The 15,345-nt window shown below is 44.7% G+C and overlaps 1 protein-coding gene across 1 annotated transcript in view; it reads left to right on the top strand.

The window, feature by feature from the left end:
- The window catches only part of CCDC34 (coiled-coil domain containing 34), a gene marked incomplete in the record, with an annotated part of 365,523 nt that overhangs the window by 99,938 nt on the left and 250,240 nt on the right, over positions 1–15,345 (top strand). The window contains 1 exon segment of the mRNA XM_044059167.1: positions 856–1,089. Coding sequence (XP_043915102.1) covers positions 856–1,089 — 234 coding nt within the window.

Below are 15,345 nucleotides of genomic sequence, written 5' to 3'. Positions count from 1 at the left end.
CTTCCACTCTAGTGCCTCCATGGATGACGTGTGCAGCAGTCATTTGGGCTAAACCCCATATCTCTATCAAGCATTACAAATTGGATCTGATCTCCAGGGGAAGAGCGGCCTTTGCCTCAATGTTTCTCAGGAATGTTCTTCCATAGGGGCCACCCAGGTTCTCCAAGTAGCTTGGGATTCTGTCCCATCAGTGATGAAAAGGAAGAAGACTAACAACTTCAGATAAAGAAGTTATGTCTTGCCATAACGTTCCATCTGAGTTGTTTATCTTCTTCCAGTCATCACAACCTCCCACCGCCTCCTGCCAAAGGCTCCTGGCAGATGATCTGGGTCTTTGTGGTGTTTCAGAGTTTCTGCGCAGAGATGGCCTCTGACTTTGTTTTTTCCTATATGTTGCAAGCAAACTCGATCTGAGGTAACTGAGTGAAAAGCATTGTGGGTAGCAGCTTACCTAGAGAGTTTTTGGTGCACGCAAGCTTGGTATAAGGCCAACTCTGTTCCGAGGGCTTGGAACTGAACCTATCAGTGATGACTGGAAGATCAACAGCTCAGATGGAATGTTATGGTAAGACACAACTTATTTTTTTCTACCAAGGGTAGCTTCTGAGTCAAATATTAATTGGGTCATTAATCTCCCAGGTTTCTTTCCAAATTTCTCAAATAAAGGCAAGTATATGTTATATCTATTGGATGTACACAGATGACTATGCTTCAACCTTGATGCAACCAACAACTGAAGAAAATCTGAACAATTTTTTTTGTCTTTCCCACCCATTCCAAATTAGGCAAACTGGTATATACAGTTACTTTGGCCAAATGGTTAACTGATTGATTGTATTATATTTTGTTTATTAGAAAGTGGGTTTGCTTTTGCCAAAGCCTCCAAGAGGCCATTCCACAAGGTCTTTGGCGACTTCTTCTGGGTTTTGGGCTAGAACTTCCTTGGATGATATCTGTACAGCTGCAATGTGGGGTGGTAGTCATATCTGTTATTGCTCATCAAGCTGGATCTGGTCTCTAAGGGAAGAGCAGCCTTTTGCTCGGAAGTGCTCCGGAATATCTTTCCTTCAGAGTCCTCCTGGAATTCAGGTAATCCCATCAATTAAGGAAAGAATGAAAATGACAACATCAGATTAAAAAGATATGTACTCATCATAACGTTCCAGTGTGATGCTATCCGTGTCATTATTGATCACTGGGTCTTGGATCTGGCCTCAGATCCGAGCCGACAACTGAAAGGACTGATCCAGAGCTCATGCTCCTCCCCTTCCCAAGATCCCTTGCTATCCAAAACCTCGGATCTCATTTGCAGCGATTTCGCTATGGATGTGTATCCTGCAGATCAAGCTTCCTTCCTTCTTAAGATAAGTGAACTTTTTCCCTTTTTGGGGGGGGGGGGGGCATCTCCTTTATACTAGTCTTCCCTTTACCTTAGTCTAGTTAGGTTTCCTTGCCTTTCTGGTAGCGTTAGGCTGTCTTTAATCTTCTTTAAACCTCCCCCTGGGTTCCCGCTCTTTCCTCCCTCACCTCGAGGTTGAATGTGACATTTGTGCCGGATTCACCCCCAGGGCTCTCCTACAACACAGGAACAAGCTCTTGTTTAAGGGGCTTGTTGAAGAGAGTTCTGTGGTCTCTGGTTCACCTAAGCCTCCCTCCAATCCCAAAAGTAAGTCTTCCGCCAGGGATTCTCCTGCCAAAAAGCAGAGGCTCTCTGATCACAGTACCCCGGATTAGAATCTGGCCTCCTTGGCTTCAGATCCGGGCTGTTCTTCTCCGAGAGCCCCAGCTCCTTCTGTCAGATCCGAGACCTTGGAGGCCCTCGGATCCGACTAGAGACAGACCGCCTTCAGATCTGACCCATCAGTCGGATCCATCCACAGAGCCAACTGCCCTTTCGAATCCACCCAGACCTTCAGATCCAATGTTTTTGTCGGATCTGATTTGTTATTGAGATTCCCCCTCCAGATCCAGGCGCTGGAATCCGAAGTACACAAGTTGGTCTCCCTCCTGAGACTGCAGGCTTCAGCCAGGTCGGGACATTTCTCTACATCTTCTAGGTCCACCAGGAGCTTGCTCCCCTCAGACATGGGTAGGATGATGATGAGCTTTCTCAAGGCCCAAATTGAGTTGGGCTTCTTGCCATCCCCAGCTCAGTTGCCAAGGGGATCCTCTCCATCCGTGGGACTCCTCTCTCCTTGTCCGGCCCATCCCGGTTTGGACCCTCAGGATCAGAGTATTCCCTGTGAGAGGATGACTGTATCTGGTATATCTTCCCTTTCCACACCATCAGGGTCCCTGGCGCGCACAGTTCCATTACCCTTGAAACTGGCTGCCCCTCAGTCCTGAGAGGTTGGTGCTGGTTCCCAGGGGTGGGGGTCAGAGCTGACTCTTTCTGACCATTCCCTCCCTTTGAGGGCCTCCGTGCTGAACAGCTCAGGGATGATATCGTCTGAAGATGACAGTACTGTGTTGGGTCCCCCCTTTTGTCCTGGGTAGCTGCAACCAGTAGGGAGAGGGGTATTTTCTGCAGTCCATCAGCTTTCCAGGTGGTTGACCTTCTCCGGCTGGGCAGCTATCTCTCCTTCAGCTGTAGGTCTTCCCAGCCTCTCTTGCCTTTGCATGACGAGACCTCATCATCCTGCCAGGGTTATCCTCCTGTGAGCATCTTCAGATGGGCATTACCTCCCTTGGGGTCCCTACCTCTTCAGAGTCCTCCCCAGAACCCATAGTGGAGGAGCCTCCTCGGAAGAGAACGTGCAAGAGGGAGGCACTTGGACTCCCCTAGAGAGTACCTCATTAAAGAGACAGATTTTGAGGAAGGAGACTGGTTCCACAGACTTCCATCTGAGGAAGTGTCCTTTGGAGACCTCCTCAAGATACTAAAGCAAAGAGGTGGCTGGTCTGTCCCCGCCCCGTCTTTAGAGGAATCTGTGTTTTTTATGGTCTTCAGGTCAGGCCCATCTTCCACCTGGATGTCTCCACCTGCTGACAAGCTAATACAACTTATAGCTGACAGGGTGCGGAAGGGGCGGGACACAGTGGAACCAGTTCCCATGAAGACTAAGTTTCTAAGCCCCCCCCCCCCCCCGAAGAATAAGGCCTTTTGGAGAAAGGGCATCTCTACTGATGCAATCGTGGTGGCCGCAGCTACTAAGAAGGAGCTTGCTGAGCAAAGCTTCACCGTCCATCTTCCAAACGGGGAGTCTTGGGTGATTGACCATTTTGGGAAGCGCATGTTTGCCTCTGCTATATTCCGACAGAGTGCAACCAGCTACATGGCACACTTAACCCTTCTACAAAGGGATTTGGTATCGGAGCTCTCCACTTCCCTTTCTGAGTTACTGCCTCCGGAGAGTCTTAAATTAGTTTCTCTGAAGCTGTCCACTTTAACCTGCGTGGCTAACGCTTCAATGAGGTTCATCTCCAATGCGGTAGAGGCCACCTCTTGAGAGGAGGGCATGGGCATTGCCATTAGGCACCATACTTGGCTTTTCCTTTGCGGGTTTGTGGAACCCTTTAAGGCATCCTTCACTAATACCCTAATGATGGGCCTACCTTGTTTGGTCCTTCCATCAAAGACAATGCGGTAGAGGCCACCTCTTGAGAGGAGGGCATGGGCATTGCCATTAGGCACCATACTTGGCTTTTCCTTTGCGGGTTTGTGGAACCCTTTAAGGCATCCTTCACTAATACCCTAATGATGGGCCTACCTTGTTTGGTCCTTCCATCAAAGAGTTTGACCCGCAGTGAGCAGGATGGAAGACTCTGTCCGCAGTGGGGATCAAGATCTCTACACCCCAATGATCCTTTTCCTAATTCCACAGGTCTCTGTCTTCCTTCCAGGATTCTCCTCTGTAATGCTGTTCCTCCAGCCCGGGCAGGGGATTTGACAGCAGACGTCGCCCACAGGCGGAGGAGGTCCGCAGAACCAGAGCTGCTGGGAACCCTTCTCGGGAAGTCCACTCAGCACTACTGAAGCATTGCCGGCTGTCCTGCCCTAGAGACGGTTGGGGTTGACTCTCCCTCCACCCACTAGCCTGGACAAATATCACCTCAAATCAGTGGGTGTTAAAAATCATTTCCAGGGGTTACTTCATACCCTTTTTTCAGCCCCCTCCTCTTCACATACTACTAGGTCTACACTAAGGGGGGTGCTGTCTGTAATGTAATTAGAAGGTATGTCAACTTTCCCAAAGGGAATAATGCATTTTATTTTGCATTTAGCTTTAATCCATGGCTTTGCACCAATCATTTCTCTGCATTAACCCTGTTTTGGAGTATACTAACATCATTGGGGGACTCCATGATTGCTCTCAGTTTGCAGTCATCCGCCACAGACTGTCCAAGTTTGCCTGGACTTCTGAGAAATAAATCCTGAACAGTAAGGGGCCCAGCACAAAACCATTAGGTATGCCAAGTCACCCTCTTTGACATTGTGTCATGTTGGTGAGCCAGTTGGGCTACTCCTCTGGTAATGTAGGAGTTAATTCACAATTGGGGAGTTTTTCTATAATATCTGGGAGGGGGAATTTTCATATTCCTTGCCTAGGTCAAGATAGGGGTATGCACGGTCTTTCCCTCTTCCAGGGCCTTGGTGACTTTCTTGAAGTCAGCCATGTTTAACAGGCATGATCTACCTTTAACGAATCTGTACTGGGTTGGGTCTAGAGTTTGGAGATTACCTATGTCCTTCTTAACAAGATCCATGATGATTCTTTCCATTGCCTTGCATAAGAGGCTAGTCAAGCTTTTGGGCCTATAATTCCCAGGGTTGGTTGATGGTAGTCTTTTTTGTGCAGAGGGATTACTGTTGCTGACCACCATTCTGCCGGAAAATAGCCAGTTTGCAGGCTGTGGTTAAACAAGGATCCAAGTGGTTTTGCTAGGTCATATTTTTAAGTAGTTTAAAAGGCAATCTGGGATGTTGTCCCACTAATGCCATATTTTTGTCTCACTGATGCTATGTTTTTGGCCTTTGAGAGTGCCGAGATGACCTACTCTCGAGATAATGGGCTGAAGAATGGTGGCATGCACACTTTGGGAGATGACTAGGGGATACAGGGGTTTAAGCTTGCTTGCTTCTAGTCTGTCAGCTAGCATGTTGGCCATTCCCTCTGGTTGAGTGTGGGTGGTGCCATCCACAACCAGTTCAGCACATAGCTGGGTATTCCCTTTTCAGGCGTAGTTAAAGAATGCTTTGTGATTATCATTGGGTAGTGAGGCTATTTTGCTTCATAATTGGCTTTAGGGGAATTGACAACATTTCTAATTTGTTTTAAGCTAGAGAGGGATTTTTTCCTCTGCTGAGCCAGTTCCCTCTTGTTCTTGGAGTATATATACTTTTACACTAGGAGTGACCTTTTTTTTTATTTTGCAAGATCCAGTTTCAATCCTGTCAGGTACAGATGAATCTATACAACTGCTTTAAGTGGCTTAAGTGATTATACAGAGAATTGGTGTACACATCTGCATGGGAATCTGTATTATCTGCGTTAGAGGGGGATTTGAAACTTTTTATACCGTCTCTTAATCGGAGGTAGTTTCTTTGAAAAATTCTTAAGCTCTTTTGAGCTTGATGGGTCTTGTAATTAAAATGACAGAGATGGATTTATGGTCCAGTCTTGGCAGGGAGGACATCACACAGGGGGTGGAGTGCAATCCTGTCCCATGTTAGTGAGTACTATTTCCAGGATGTTTGAGCCTGTTGTGGATGTGTTGATTAGCTGTTCTAAAGCATTTGCATTGACAATCCAAGAACCTCTAAAGCAGCATGTTTGTGTTTTCCAGTCTTTGGTAGGATAATTAAAATCACCCATGAGTAAGGTGTTGGGCTATATGGCAAGTATCTCCAGTAAGTACGGGTATGCAGTATGTTTTTCCTGTTTTCATGGTGGGGGACCTATAACTAGCTATGATGTGATAGAGGGCTTTGCCTGTAGTTTAATTGGAGATGGAGTAGCTAGAGAGCCGTACTATTTGACCGGTCTTGAGGTGTACTTCTCCTTAAAGGAGGATACACCTCCTCCTTTGGTTCTTTATTGCTCAGCTTGTGATCTGAACATATGGAAGGTATTGCACCTCTGCACGTCCGGGGTGCTTTCTGTGCCTTTGAGCCATGTCTCGGTGACTGCTCAGACATTAGCATCTTCCAAAGTGAGGTGTACTTCCAGGGAGTGCAGTTTCTTGTTTAGACTCATAACATTTAACAGCAGTACGGTGAGTTTATCTAGGGAGGATTTTATGTTGGCAGGTTGGTTGTTTTGACACTGCCAAAAAAGGCACAACGGGGGTGGCTGATGCCTGTGCCAGTATCTGAAAGCTTAGAAGAGACAGGTGCAAGTCATGCAAAATGGCCTGTTGACCATGTGTTCCCAGCCTGATGGATATTGGATTCGCATGGACTGACACCAGAAGCTAAGCCAATTGTTAGTCATTTTTTGATTGTATTGTGGCATCATCCTTGGAGAAGATAGAATGCTGCTTAAGGCTAGGCTTTTACCTGCCTGTGACATACAATCTGAGAGCTCAGTCATGTCTCTTTTTCATGTAGTCCAGTGTGGTACATCTCAAGTTATCCACCCCCACATGGACTATGATAGTCATACTGGTAATTGTGGTTGAGTGACATGAGTGCTTGAGGGACTTAACGGATCCTGGCACCTGACAGGCAGTTAACAGCAACTGACTCCGTATCCAGTTTGGTGAGGGGAGCGTCCATTAGGTTTTGTGGTGTTATGCCTTATGGGCTTATTTGTTGAGACACTGGTGTATGTGTTGCGTGTTGTGGTTGCTTTTTGCACTGTTGTGTGTAAGTGGTTTCCGTTTGGGAGGCCTCAGATCTTTTGTTAAGTTACTAGTGAGTACCTCCACATATGTGGGTTTGTGTGTCATGTCCTTATTAGTATGGGAAATGTGTGTGCTGACAACTGGTTTAACATTCGATTTGCCCTTATGCGAGAGGCATACCTCCAATTTAATAGTGAAACTACCTACAACATCCTTGCAACTAACAGATGCAATACAATACAGTGCAATTAACTACTTGTTGAAGCGGCAACAGATGACAGTACATTTTTTTAAACTGCTTATGTACAGTCACAGTATATGAGAAGTGCAAAAAATACTTGGAGCCCTTTTGTGCGTTTCCCAGCTCAGATGGGCCAGATAAGCACCCACTGCCACTAGATGAATCATCCCCAGTCCTCCTAATCTAAAAGTATAGTAAAGGAGTGTTCGAACTGAAATGCTACCACAAACTTACTTGAAGATACAGATACTGCAGTGTACTTGTTAAACAGCTTATAAAAGTGTGATTGTTCAATAAAAGTACTTTGCTTTGTATAAATGAGTCCAGAGCCACTCAGTTGTACAGAATTTGTATAAAGGCACTAAAGATTAGCTGATAAGTCCTCAGCCAGTGAAACTACATGCACAAATTCTCAGGGGTTTCCCCAAACTAAACTGACCAGGCTACCTCCCAGTGCACTAGATGGAAAATCCACTGACCTTTGATGTAAAAACAAGTGCTTGCTGGAGTGTAAAAATATACTACTTTATTCAACAGCTAGCTAGATAATGAATTCAGATCAAGTAATTCAGTGGAACAGACAGTGAGAGGCAAAGTTCACTTTTTCAGTATAAGCAGAAAGAAAGACAAATAATTCGAGATATCAACAGCAGTGTAGAAAGGGAAGAGCTTATTAAGATGAATTTACTGTAGGGAGTGGGCAGCTTAAAATCACCAGGTTTAAAAAGCACATCAACAAAGGAGAGGGTGGGTGGGAAAAACTAATAGGCAATCACAAACATTACATTAGTTTATGCAGGCTTGAAATCTTTTCAGAAAAAGGCAAAGGCCCAGAAATTCACTGTGTATTTAAGTATCACTTGAGACAACTTAACCAATGAAAAATGTGTGCAGCCTAGGTAATTTAAGCATTTCTCTGTCTCACGGAACAAAAATACCAGGCCAAGCAGATTTCTTAAGCAGGAAACAAAATGGAACAGGTAAAACCGAAAGCCGCTCTCAAGTCATAGCCAAAAAATATAGATTTGCTTTCCTCACCCAGCAGGGAAATGCCAACAGTGCTTTAGTTTATGCAAGCTTGAAATATCTTCAGAAAAAAGACTTGGCAGGTACCTTCACAGTATTAAGACTGACTGAAGTACTTTTATGATGGTGCTTTACTGCTGCACTGGCTCCCTTAACCAGTACTGAGGTACACTTTATAGTGTTTGTGGCATAATGTAACACCACTTATATCACTATATCCTGAACAGAAACAAGGGACACATCTTTTGACAACTTCTGTAGATATAGTTAGATATGTTTGCAAATTAACCTGCTTCATTCAGGCTTCCTTTATATATCCTCTGTCATGTGAATCTCTGTTCCTTTTGCCTGGTGAATGGTGACTCTGTTGCACAGTGTTTATTTGCAGTTGGCAGTTCAGTGGAGAGGCAGGATAGTTCTGTTAGCAGCACACAGGTAGTGGTATGATGGTGTTCCAACCATATATATTTGAAGGTCTGCAGTGCTTGCGTTTGTGCTTTTTATCAGACACAGTGAGAGGGATATGTTAAGTATGTCTAGGATTTTTTATATATATACACACACATTTACAGACCAGGTTTACTCACTCAGGACAGGGGTAATTTGCTACCTCAGTATAAAAATTCTTTAACTGCTTGGAAGATATAATTTTTCATACCTTTTAGGCACCTTTTTCTGTGGACATGCAGCAGGTACTAGAAGAGATGAGAGCCTGCTATTTCAAGATTATGTATGAGCAAGTGGAAAAAAATTCTAGCTGGTCCTACTCAAAGAACTAAGATCCTGTTTAGGCCTAGGCCAGTTGTCTCTGGTTCGTTCATAGGTTCGTACTAGGCTATCTGCCCTAGGGCATTTATAAGCCTAGCCAGAGTGTGTGTGGCTTTCACCACCCCTTAGGATGAGAATACTACGCCCATTTAGGGTTTAGTTTACTGTGCCTCTGTCTAGTAGTGACACAGAGATGACCCCCGGGGTAAACCTACGATCTCCCATCCACTCGTCAAGATTTCTCTTGAATAGTGTTAGTGAGGGGCTCTGCCTAACATGGAGTGGGATTCTGTTCCAGAGTGTAGGGAGCCTCTGGGTTATGAATCTGTCCCTCCAGCACGTCCTATTTATTTCTGTGTTGAGGTTCAAGTCTCTTGCTCTCGTGGCTCTGATGGATTTGGGTTTTCTGAGGTGGAGCATGTCCATTAATTCCGGATTGGACATGGCCTTGTACGTCAGGCACAGATCACCTCTGAGTAGGCGGTATGCGACTGGATAGAGCTGGAGTTTCTTCAGCCGGGCAGCATATGACATGTGTTTGAGACCCTTTATCCTCTTGGTGAGGAACTTTTGGGGTCTTTCCAACTGCTGCAGGTGTCTGGTGAGATGCATCCCAAATGGGGCATTGTACTCAATCATTGGCCTGATAAGAGAAGAGTACAGGGCCACAATGACCTCTCTTGATCTAGATGTGAATCCCTTCATGATAAGGTGGGCAATATAGAAGGTCTTCCTAACCACTTTGGCAATGTGAGTGTCAAATGAGAGGCTGCTGTCAACCTGGGTCCCTAGGTCCCTGATTACCTCTTCCGTACTTAATGGATTACCACCTATGTGGTAATTTGTGGGTACCTTGTTTTTCCCAAAGGGTATGACTATACATTTTTTGGCGTTCAGCTTAAGGCCATGGCACCAATTATCCGTTTCTATGAGGCCTCTCTGAAGGATGCTTGTGTCCGCTGGAGTATCAATTATGGCGCCCAGTTTGCAGTCATCTGCAAACATTGTCAGCCACAATCCTCCTATGTTTGCCTGCACCTCGGAAAAATAAATGCCGAACAAGAGGGGTCCCAGGACTGAGCCCTGTGGGACACCGCTTGTGACCGGCTTAGAGTCTGACATAGCTCCAGCAACTCTGACCCTGTGGGTTCTGTCCTTGAGCCAGTTTGCAACCCATCTTGTGACATATGGGTTTACATTTAAGCTGGTGAGTTTGTCTATGATGCCCGAGTGGGGTATTGTGTGAAAGGCTTTTGCAAGGTCAAGGTAGGCTGTGTGAACTGCCTTACCCTCATCAATGGCCTTAGTGACTGTTTCAAAAAAGTCGACCAAGTTCAAAAGGCAGGATCTACCCTTGACAAAGCCAAATTGGGTAGGATCCAATGTCTGTAGGTCCCCAATGTCTTTGTTTATTAGTTCCATAATGATCCTCTCCATAGCTTTGCAGACAAGGCTCGTCAAGCTTATGGGGCGGTAATTTCCAGGGTCCGTAGAAGCACCGCCTTTGTGGAGTGGGACCACTGTTGCCGTATGCCACTCTTTGGGTACGTATCCTGTAGTAAGGCTAAGATTAAACAGCAGCCTTATGTGTGGGTTTAGTTCCTCTTGGTGTTCATGTAGCACACAGCCCGGGACACCGTCCGGTCCCATTGATGCTGTGTTTTTAGCTTTAGAGAGGGCGGCTTTCACCTGGGCATCTGAGATGTTAGGGAGGCTACACTCTGCTGGGATAGATATTTCTCCTTTTGGGGGGGAGGGGGAGGAGAAATTTGCACTGAACCTGTCTGCCAGAATGTTGACAATGTCTGTGGGTTCAGTGTATTTTGTGTCATTTTGGACTAACTCTGAGCATATCTGGGAGTTTCCACCCAGGTTTCTAACATAGCTAAAGAAGGCCTTGTGATTGTCTTTTGTGTCTTTTGCGATTTTTCTCTCAAAGTTGGCCTTGGATGATTTTATGAGTGACCGTAGTTTTTTGCTAGTACTGATCAGAGATGCCTTCCCTTTTAGGGATTTTGCTCTGTCATGTAGTAGCTTCCTCCTCCTGTTGTAAAGTTTGTTTATGGCTGGGGTCCACCAGACCGGGCGCCTGCCTTTGGGGGAATGGGTCTTGGTTTTATTTGGGATTGCATGATCTATGCATTCTTGAAGGTGCCCGTAGAAGGCATTTGTAAAGGATTCAGCAGTGTGGGTTGTGGTTTCCACTGGCCCAGGGGCCTTGAAGGATACCACTTCAGTCTTAAAGTGTGAAGTTGGCTTTTGAGAAGTTCTTCACTGTGGTCTTTTATGCAGGGGGGTGGGGGCGGGATGTGGATTTCCAGTGAGATTAATTTATGGTCTGATCTCACCAATGAGGGATATACTTCTGTTGTGGAGCATTTTGTCCCCATGTTTGTGATGTTCAGGTCTAGTATATTATCTCCTCTTGTGGGAATGGTGACTAGTTGTTCCATCGCATTTGAGTTTATGAATTCTAGGAACCTTTGGGCTAGGGTGTTGGGACTTGAGTAATGTTCTCAGTCTATGTTTGGGTAGTTGAAGTCTCCCAATATGATGGTATTTGGAGAGACATTCATACTCTCCAGTGTCTTCAGGAAGGCTGTGTGGGGTTCCTGAGTTTGAGAGGGTGGTCTGTAGCATGCTACAAACTGTAGGGCAGTTTGCCTATGGTTAGTTGCACCTGGATGGTCTCCGATGCTTCGTGCGTTGCCACTAACCTGGAGGTGTGGGTATCTTTGATGAATATGGATACTCCCCCTCCTTTTGTGGTTCGGTCCAAGTTTTGGGGCCGGAAAGCATGATATGAGGTAAAACCTGATAGTGCTGGGGTGCTCTCAGGAGCCTTGAACCAGGTTTCAGTCACTGCACAGACATCGATGTTCTCCATACTGAGGAGGGCTTCGAGAGCGTGCATCTTGAGGTTTAGACTTCTGGCATCGAGCAGCATTACCCTTAGTTTTTTTCCAGTTGTGTTTTCTAGGGAGGTAGGTTTGTCATTTGAGCCTTGCCTAAAAAAGGCACTATGGGGATGGCAAGAGCCTTGGCCAATATCCGGAAGCCCAGGGGTGACTGGTGCAAGCCATCCCTTGCGAAGCATGTCATCCCAAGCAGACAGACATTGGATCCCCTTAGAATGACACCAGTAATTAAGCCAATTGTTAAAACTGATCATTTTGTCTTTGTACTGTGGCATCATTCTTGGTGAGGGTAAGATGCTGCTCAGGGTCAGGGTCATACCGGCCTGGGCGACATAATCAGAGAGCTCCTCTATGTCTCTCTTCATGTAGTCCAGGGAGGTACGTCGTCTCAGGTCGTTCACACCGGCATGGACAATGACCGAGTCGTATTTGTACTTGCTGTGGAGTGACCTGAGTGCTTGTGTTATGTGGCGGATTCTAGCGCCCGACAGGCAGCTTACTGTGACCTTTTCCTTGTTCAGTCTGGTGAGCGGGACGTCAGTGTGTCTGACTATTGAGTCACCTATTACAGGTGTGTCTGGCATGTTGTTTGGCCTTAAGGGCTGTGACTGTTTAGCACACTGACTTTGTGAACTATTTGTTGCATGTGCTATGTCTTGAGGTGGCGGTTGCTTGGGTGTCTGCTTCGGAGGCCTCTGTTGTTTTGGTAGATTTTTAATCAGCGCCTCAGAGTATGTTTTTGTGTGTTTGTGTTTGGTTTGCAGTTGTGATAGTTCTGTGTGAGACTGGGTTTGTGGTGTGCGTGGTTACCTTCTCCTCCTGACTGGTCTTGCCAGTACTGAGTTGAGAGAGCTCAGCCTGCAGTATGGCTATATAGTTGCATCTCTCGCATATATTTGTATTTGTTGGGAGGAGGAGAGGGTTGTCTGTGTACATGAGGCAGTTGTAACATTGCCTCAAGATTCCCAGATTCACCAGCTGAACAACGCCAGCAACTGACCCTTCGACATGCTAGAATAGTGAAAAAGATTGATGTGTAACTGAGTCAGAAAGGACCTATAGGGAAATGGGTACTCAAGGGAATTTAGGTGAATGAAGTACTTTATTTTGTTTAAGAGTGCTTTTACCTGTATAAAAAATGCTTTAGGAGCAAGTGCTGAGCTTTTCAGATAGGGAATAGGCTGTTTAGATTGCAAGTAGAGCAGTTCTAAGGGAAAAATTGAAGAGCAGACTTTACGGAGCCACAAATAGTTTAAACTTGATTAACCGGCGCTGCTCTATGATTATTTGTGAGAGTTACTGTCTAATGGCTTTTCGTATTCCTCTAATGAGGTACATTTTCAGCCATTTCTACGTGTCTGCCTTTGGGTCTTTCCCTTTCTAATAATGGTCACATTAATTAGTCTTTTAAAGGGTGTTAGATACTTGTCTACCTAGGAAGCAGGTATTACCTCCTTGAGATCTGAACTTTGTGTTTGAGAGGCTTACCCTGTCTCCATTTGAATTAGCTCATGTGGCTGAATTAAAGTTTAAGTTGGAAGACTGTTCTACTTATTGCTCTGAAACTGCTAGGACAGTATCTGAGTTACAAGCTCTTACGGTGAGTCAATTCTACTGTTTTCTACAGGAACATGGTTCTCTAAGAATAAATCCTACCTTTATGCCTAGAGTGGTCTTCTACTTTGACGGACTGTTAATTTCCCAGTTTTCTTTTGTGAACCAAGGTGGAGAGAATTCTTCACATTCTAGATGTCTCCAGGCATTTCAGATACTACCTAAACAAAGCCAGAACTGCCAGGAAAGCTGATCAGGTGTTTGTCTCCTAAGAAGGTAAGAGGAAATGCCAACCTGTTTCAAAATGGACCATTTACACGTGCTTGTCTCATGCTGTTGCCTTTTGTTATAGTCTCCATAATAAGTCACTTCAGGCATGGTTGCAACCAATTCAAGTAGGGTTTATCATCTTCTGTGGCTTTCTGGAAAAGGGTGGACTCCAGATATATTCTACAGGCAGCAGCTTAGTTCTTTGTACACACTTTTACAAAACACAAAAAATCAGCTTACTTTTCCAGGTTCAGAACAGTCCTTGCTAGGGCTATTCTCCAGGTGCTGCTGGAGTCTGTTTATTGGCCTCTAACCTTTTTGTCCTCTCTTGAGCTGCAGTAATCTACGCATGTAGTTTGGGCTACTACACCAGTGATCTATATTTGAACAAAGGATGGGTGTGTAAGTGAAACTTACCATATAGTAGGTGTATTAGATGACTGTTACAGTAGCCTCCTCTCCCCCACCCCCCTTTTCTTGCTGTATTTTGGATGTTGCCAGGGTGTGGATTTGTCAACCAATTTTTGTATATAGTTAGTTTGGTTTGTTTCCTGTCCTTGTTTTTCAGGGCTCTTTGCTCCCTTCTGCACAAAAAAAAATGCTATGAAGCTTTTTGTACTCTATATCAATGCTTTTTGTGTAGATCTGCTCAAGCTTCTTATAGTTGGAGTGCATGGAAGGCACCCTTAGATTTTGGAAGCTGGCCAGTTGCAGTGGGGGGTAGGACCTGTATAGCTTAACTACCGGAGCAGTGATCTATTAGTGTATCTACTGCTATGGTAAATTTCACTTGTGCTTTAGGTCTGAAGATCACTCTGAGGGCAGTGACTAAGCTTATATTTGAAATGAGAACACAGTACTTTTAAAATTCTTCACTTGGATGGCTGTTGCTTTACTAGTATTTTGAGTTGGAGGTGATTATGTTCTATTAATCTTGCACTGTTTTTTCGTAGTAATGTGGTCTAATATGATAGCTATGGCCACTAATTTGCTTTGAATCAGAATATTCAGCTCTCCTCAATTGAACTCTTATCCTAAAGATACAAGGTAGCAGGTTTTGCATTCGGACTAAAGGGTAAAAAGGTCACACACAAACCATTCAACAAAAACTCCAAGAAAAAAAAAAAACAGCCAGTTTAATATATTTATCCAGTGGGGGAAGCTGGTCTTTCCACCTAAGCAACTTCTTGCATTTGATTTTGCTGTGGTTTTTAGAGATGGACTTTAAAGAGAAGTAAGTCATATTAGGCTAGAACAGTGGCAGGTCTATTTGCCTTCCTCAAAGCAGTATGCCAGCCATCTGCAAGGTCTCCATGAATCATCAGTTACATATGCTTACTAAGCGCTTAGTAAGATATGCCCTAGAATTCAATAAAGCCTACACCAAGTATACACTGTTCTGAGTGAACCGACAACACAGACATAACTCACCTTCTACCTAATTTGCTTTCCTACTGATATTCTTGCAGCTTTAAATATTGGTGAGGATTCATAAAGGTTACCATAAAGTGTAGACTGCATGTGCAGTTAGTGTAATTTTTCTGAGTAACTAGAAAGCACAAAAACTGTGGTAAGAATGTTCTTGTATACATATTGTGTACAATTAGTGTATGCACAGAGGACAAGTAGTGCAGTCTTTACAGAATCTGGACCTCAGTTTCCAAAGCCAACGAAAGTTTTTTTTTTTTTTTTTTTTTTTTTTTTTTTTTGTTGCTGTTGTTACAACTGTTTGCTGAAACTTCATTTGAAATTTGCATGTCTTGATTGTTCTGCCTATCCATT

Source organism: Protopterus annectens, chromosome 17.part0 (genome assembly GCF_019279795.1).
Source record: "Protopterus annectens isolate FY-2018-M chromosome 17.part0, PAN1.0, whole genome shotgun sequence".
NCBI classification, from domain to species: domain Eukaryota; kingdom Metazoa; phylum Chordata; order Ceratodontiformes; family Protopteridae; genus Protopterus; species Protopterus annectens.
Note: the sequence above shows the minus strand (reverse complement) of the source record. Positions and strands in the feature narration are given on the sequence as shown.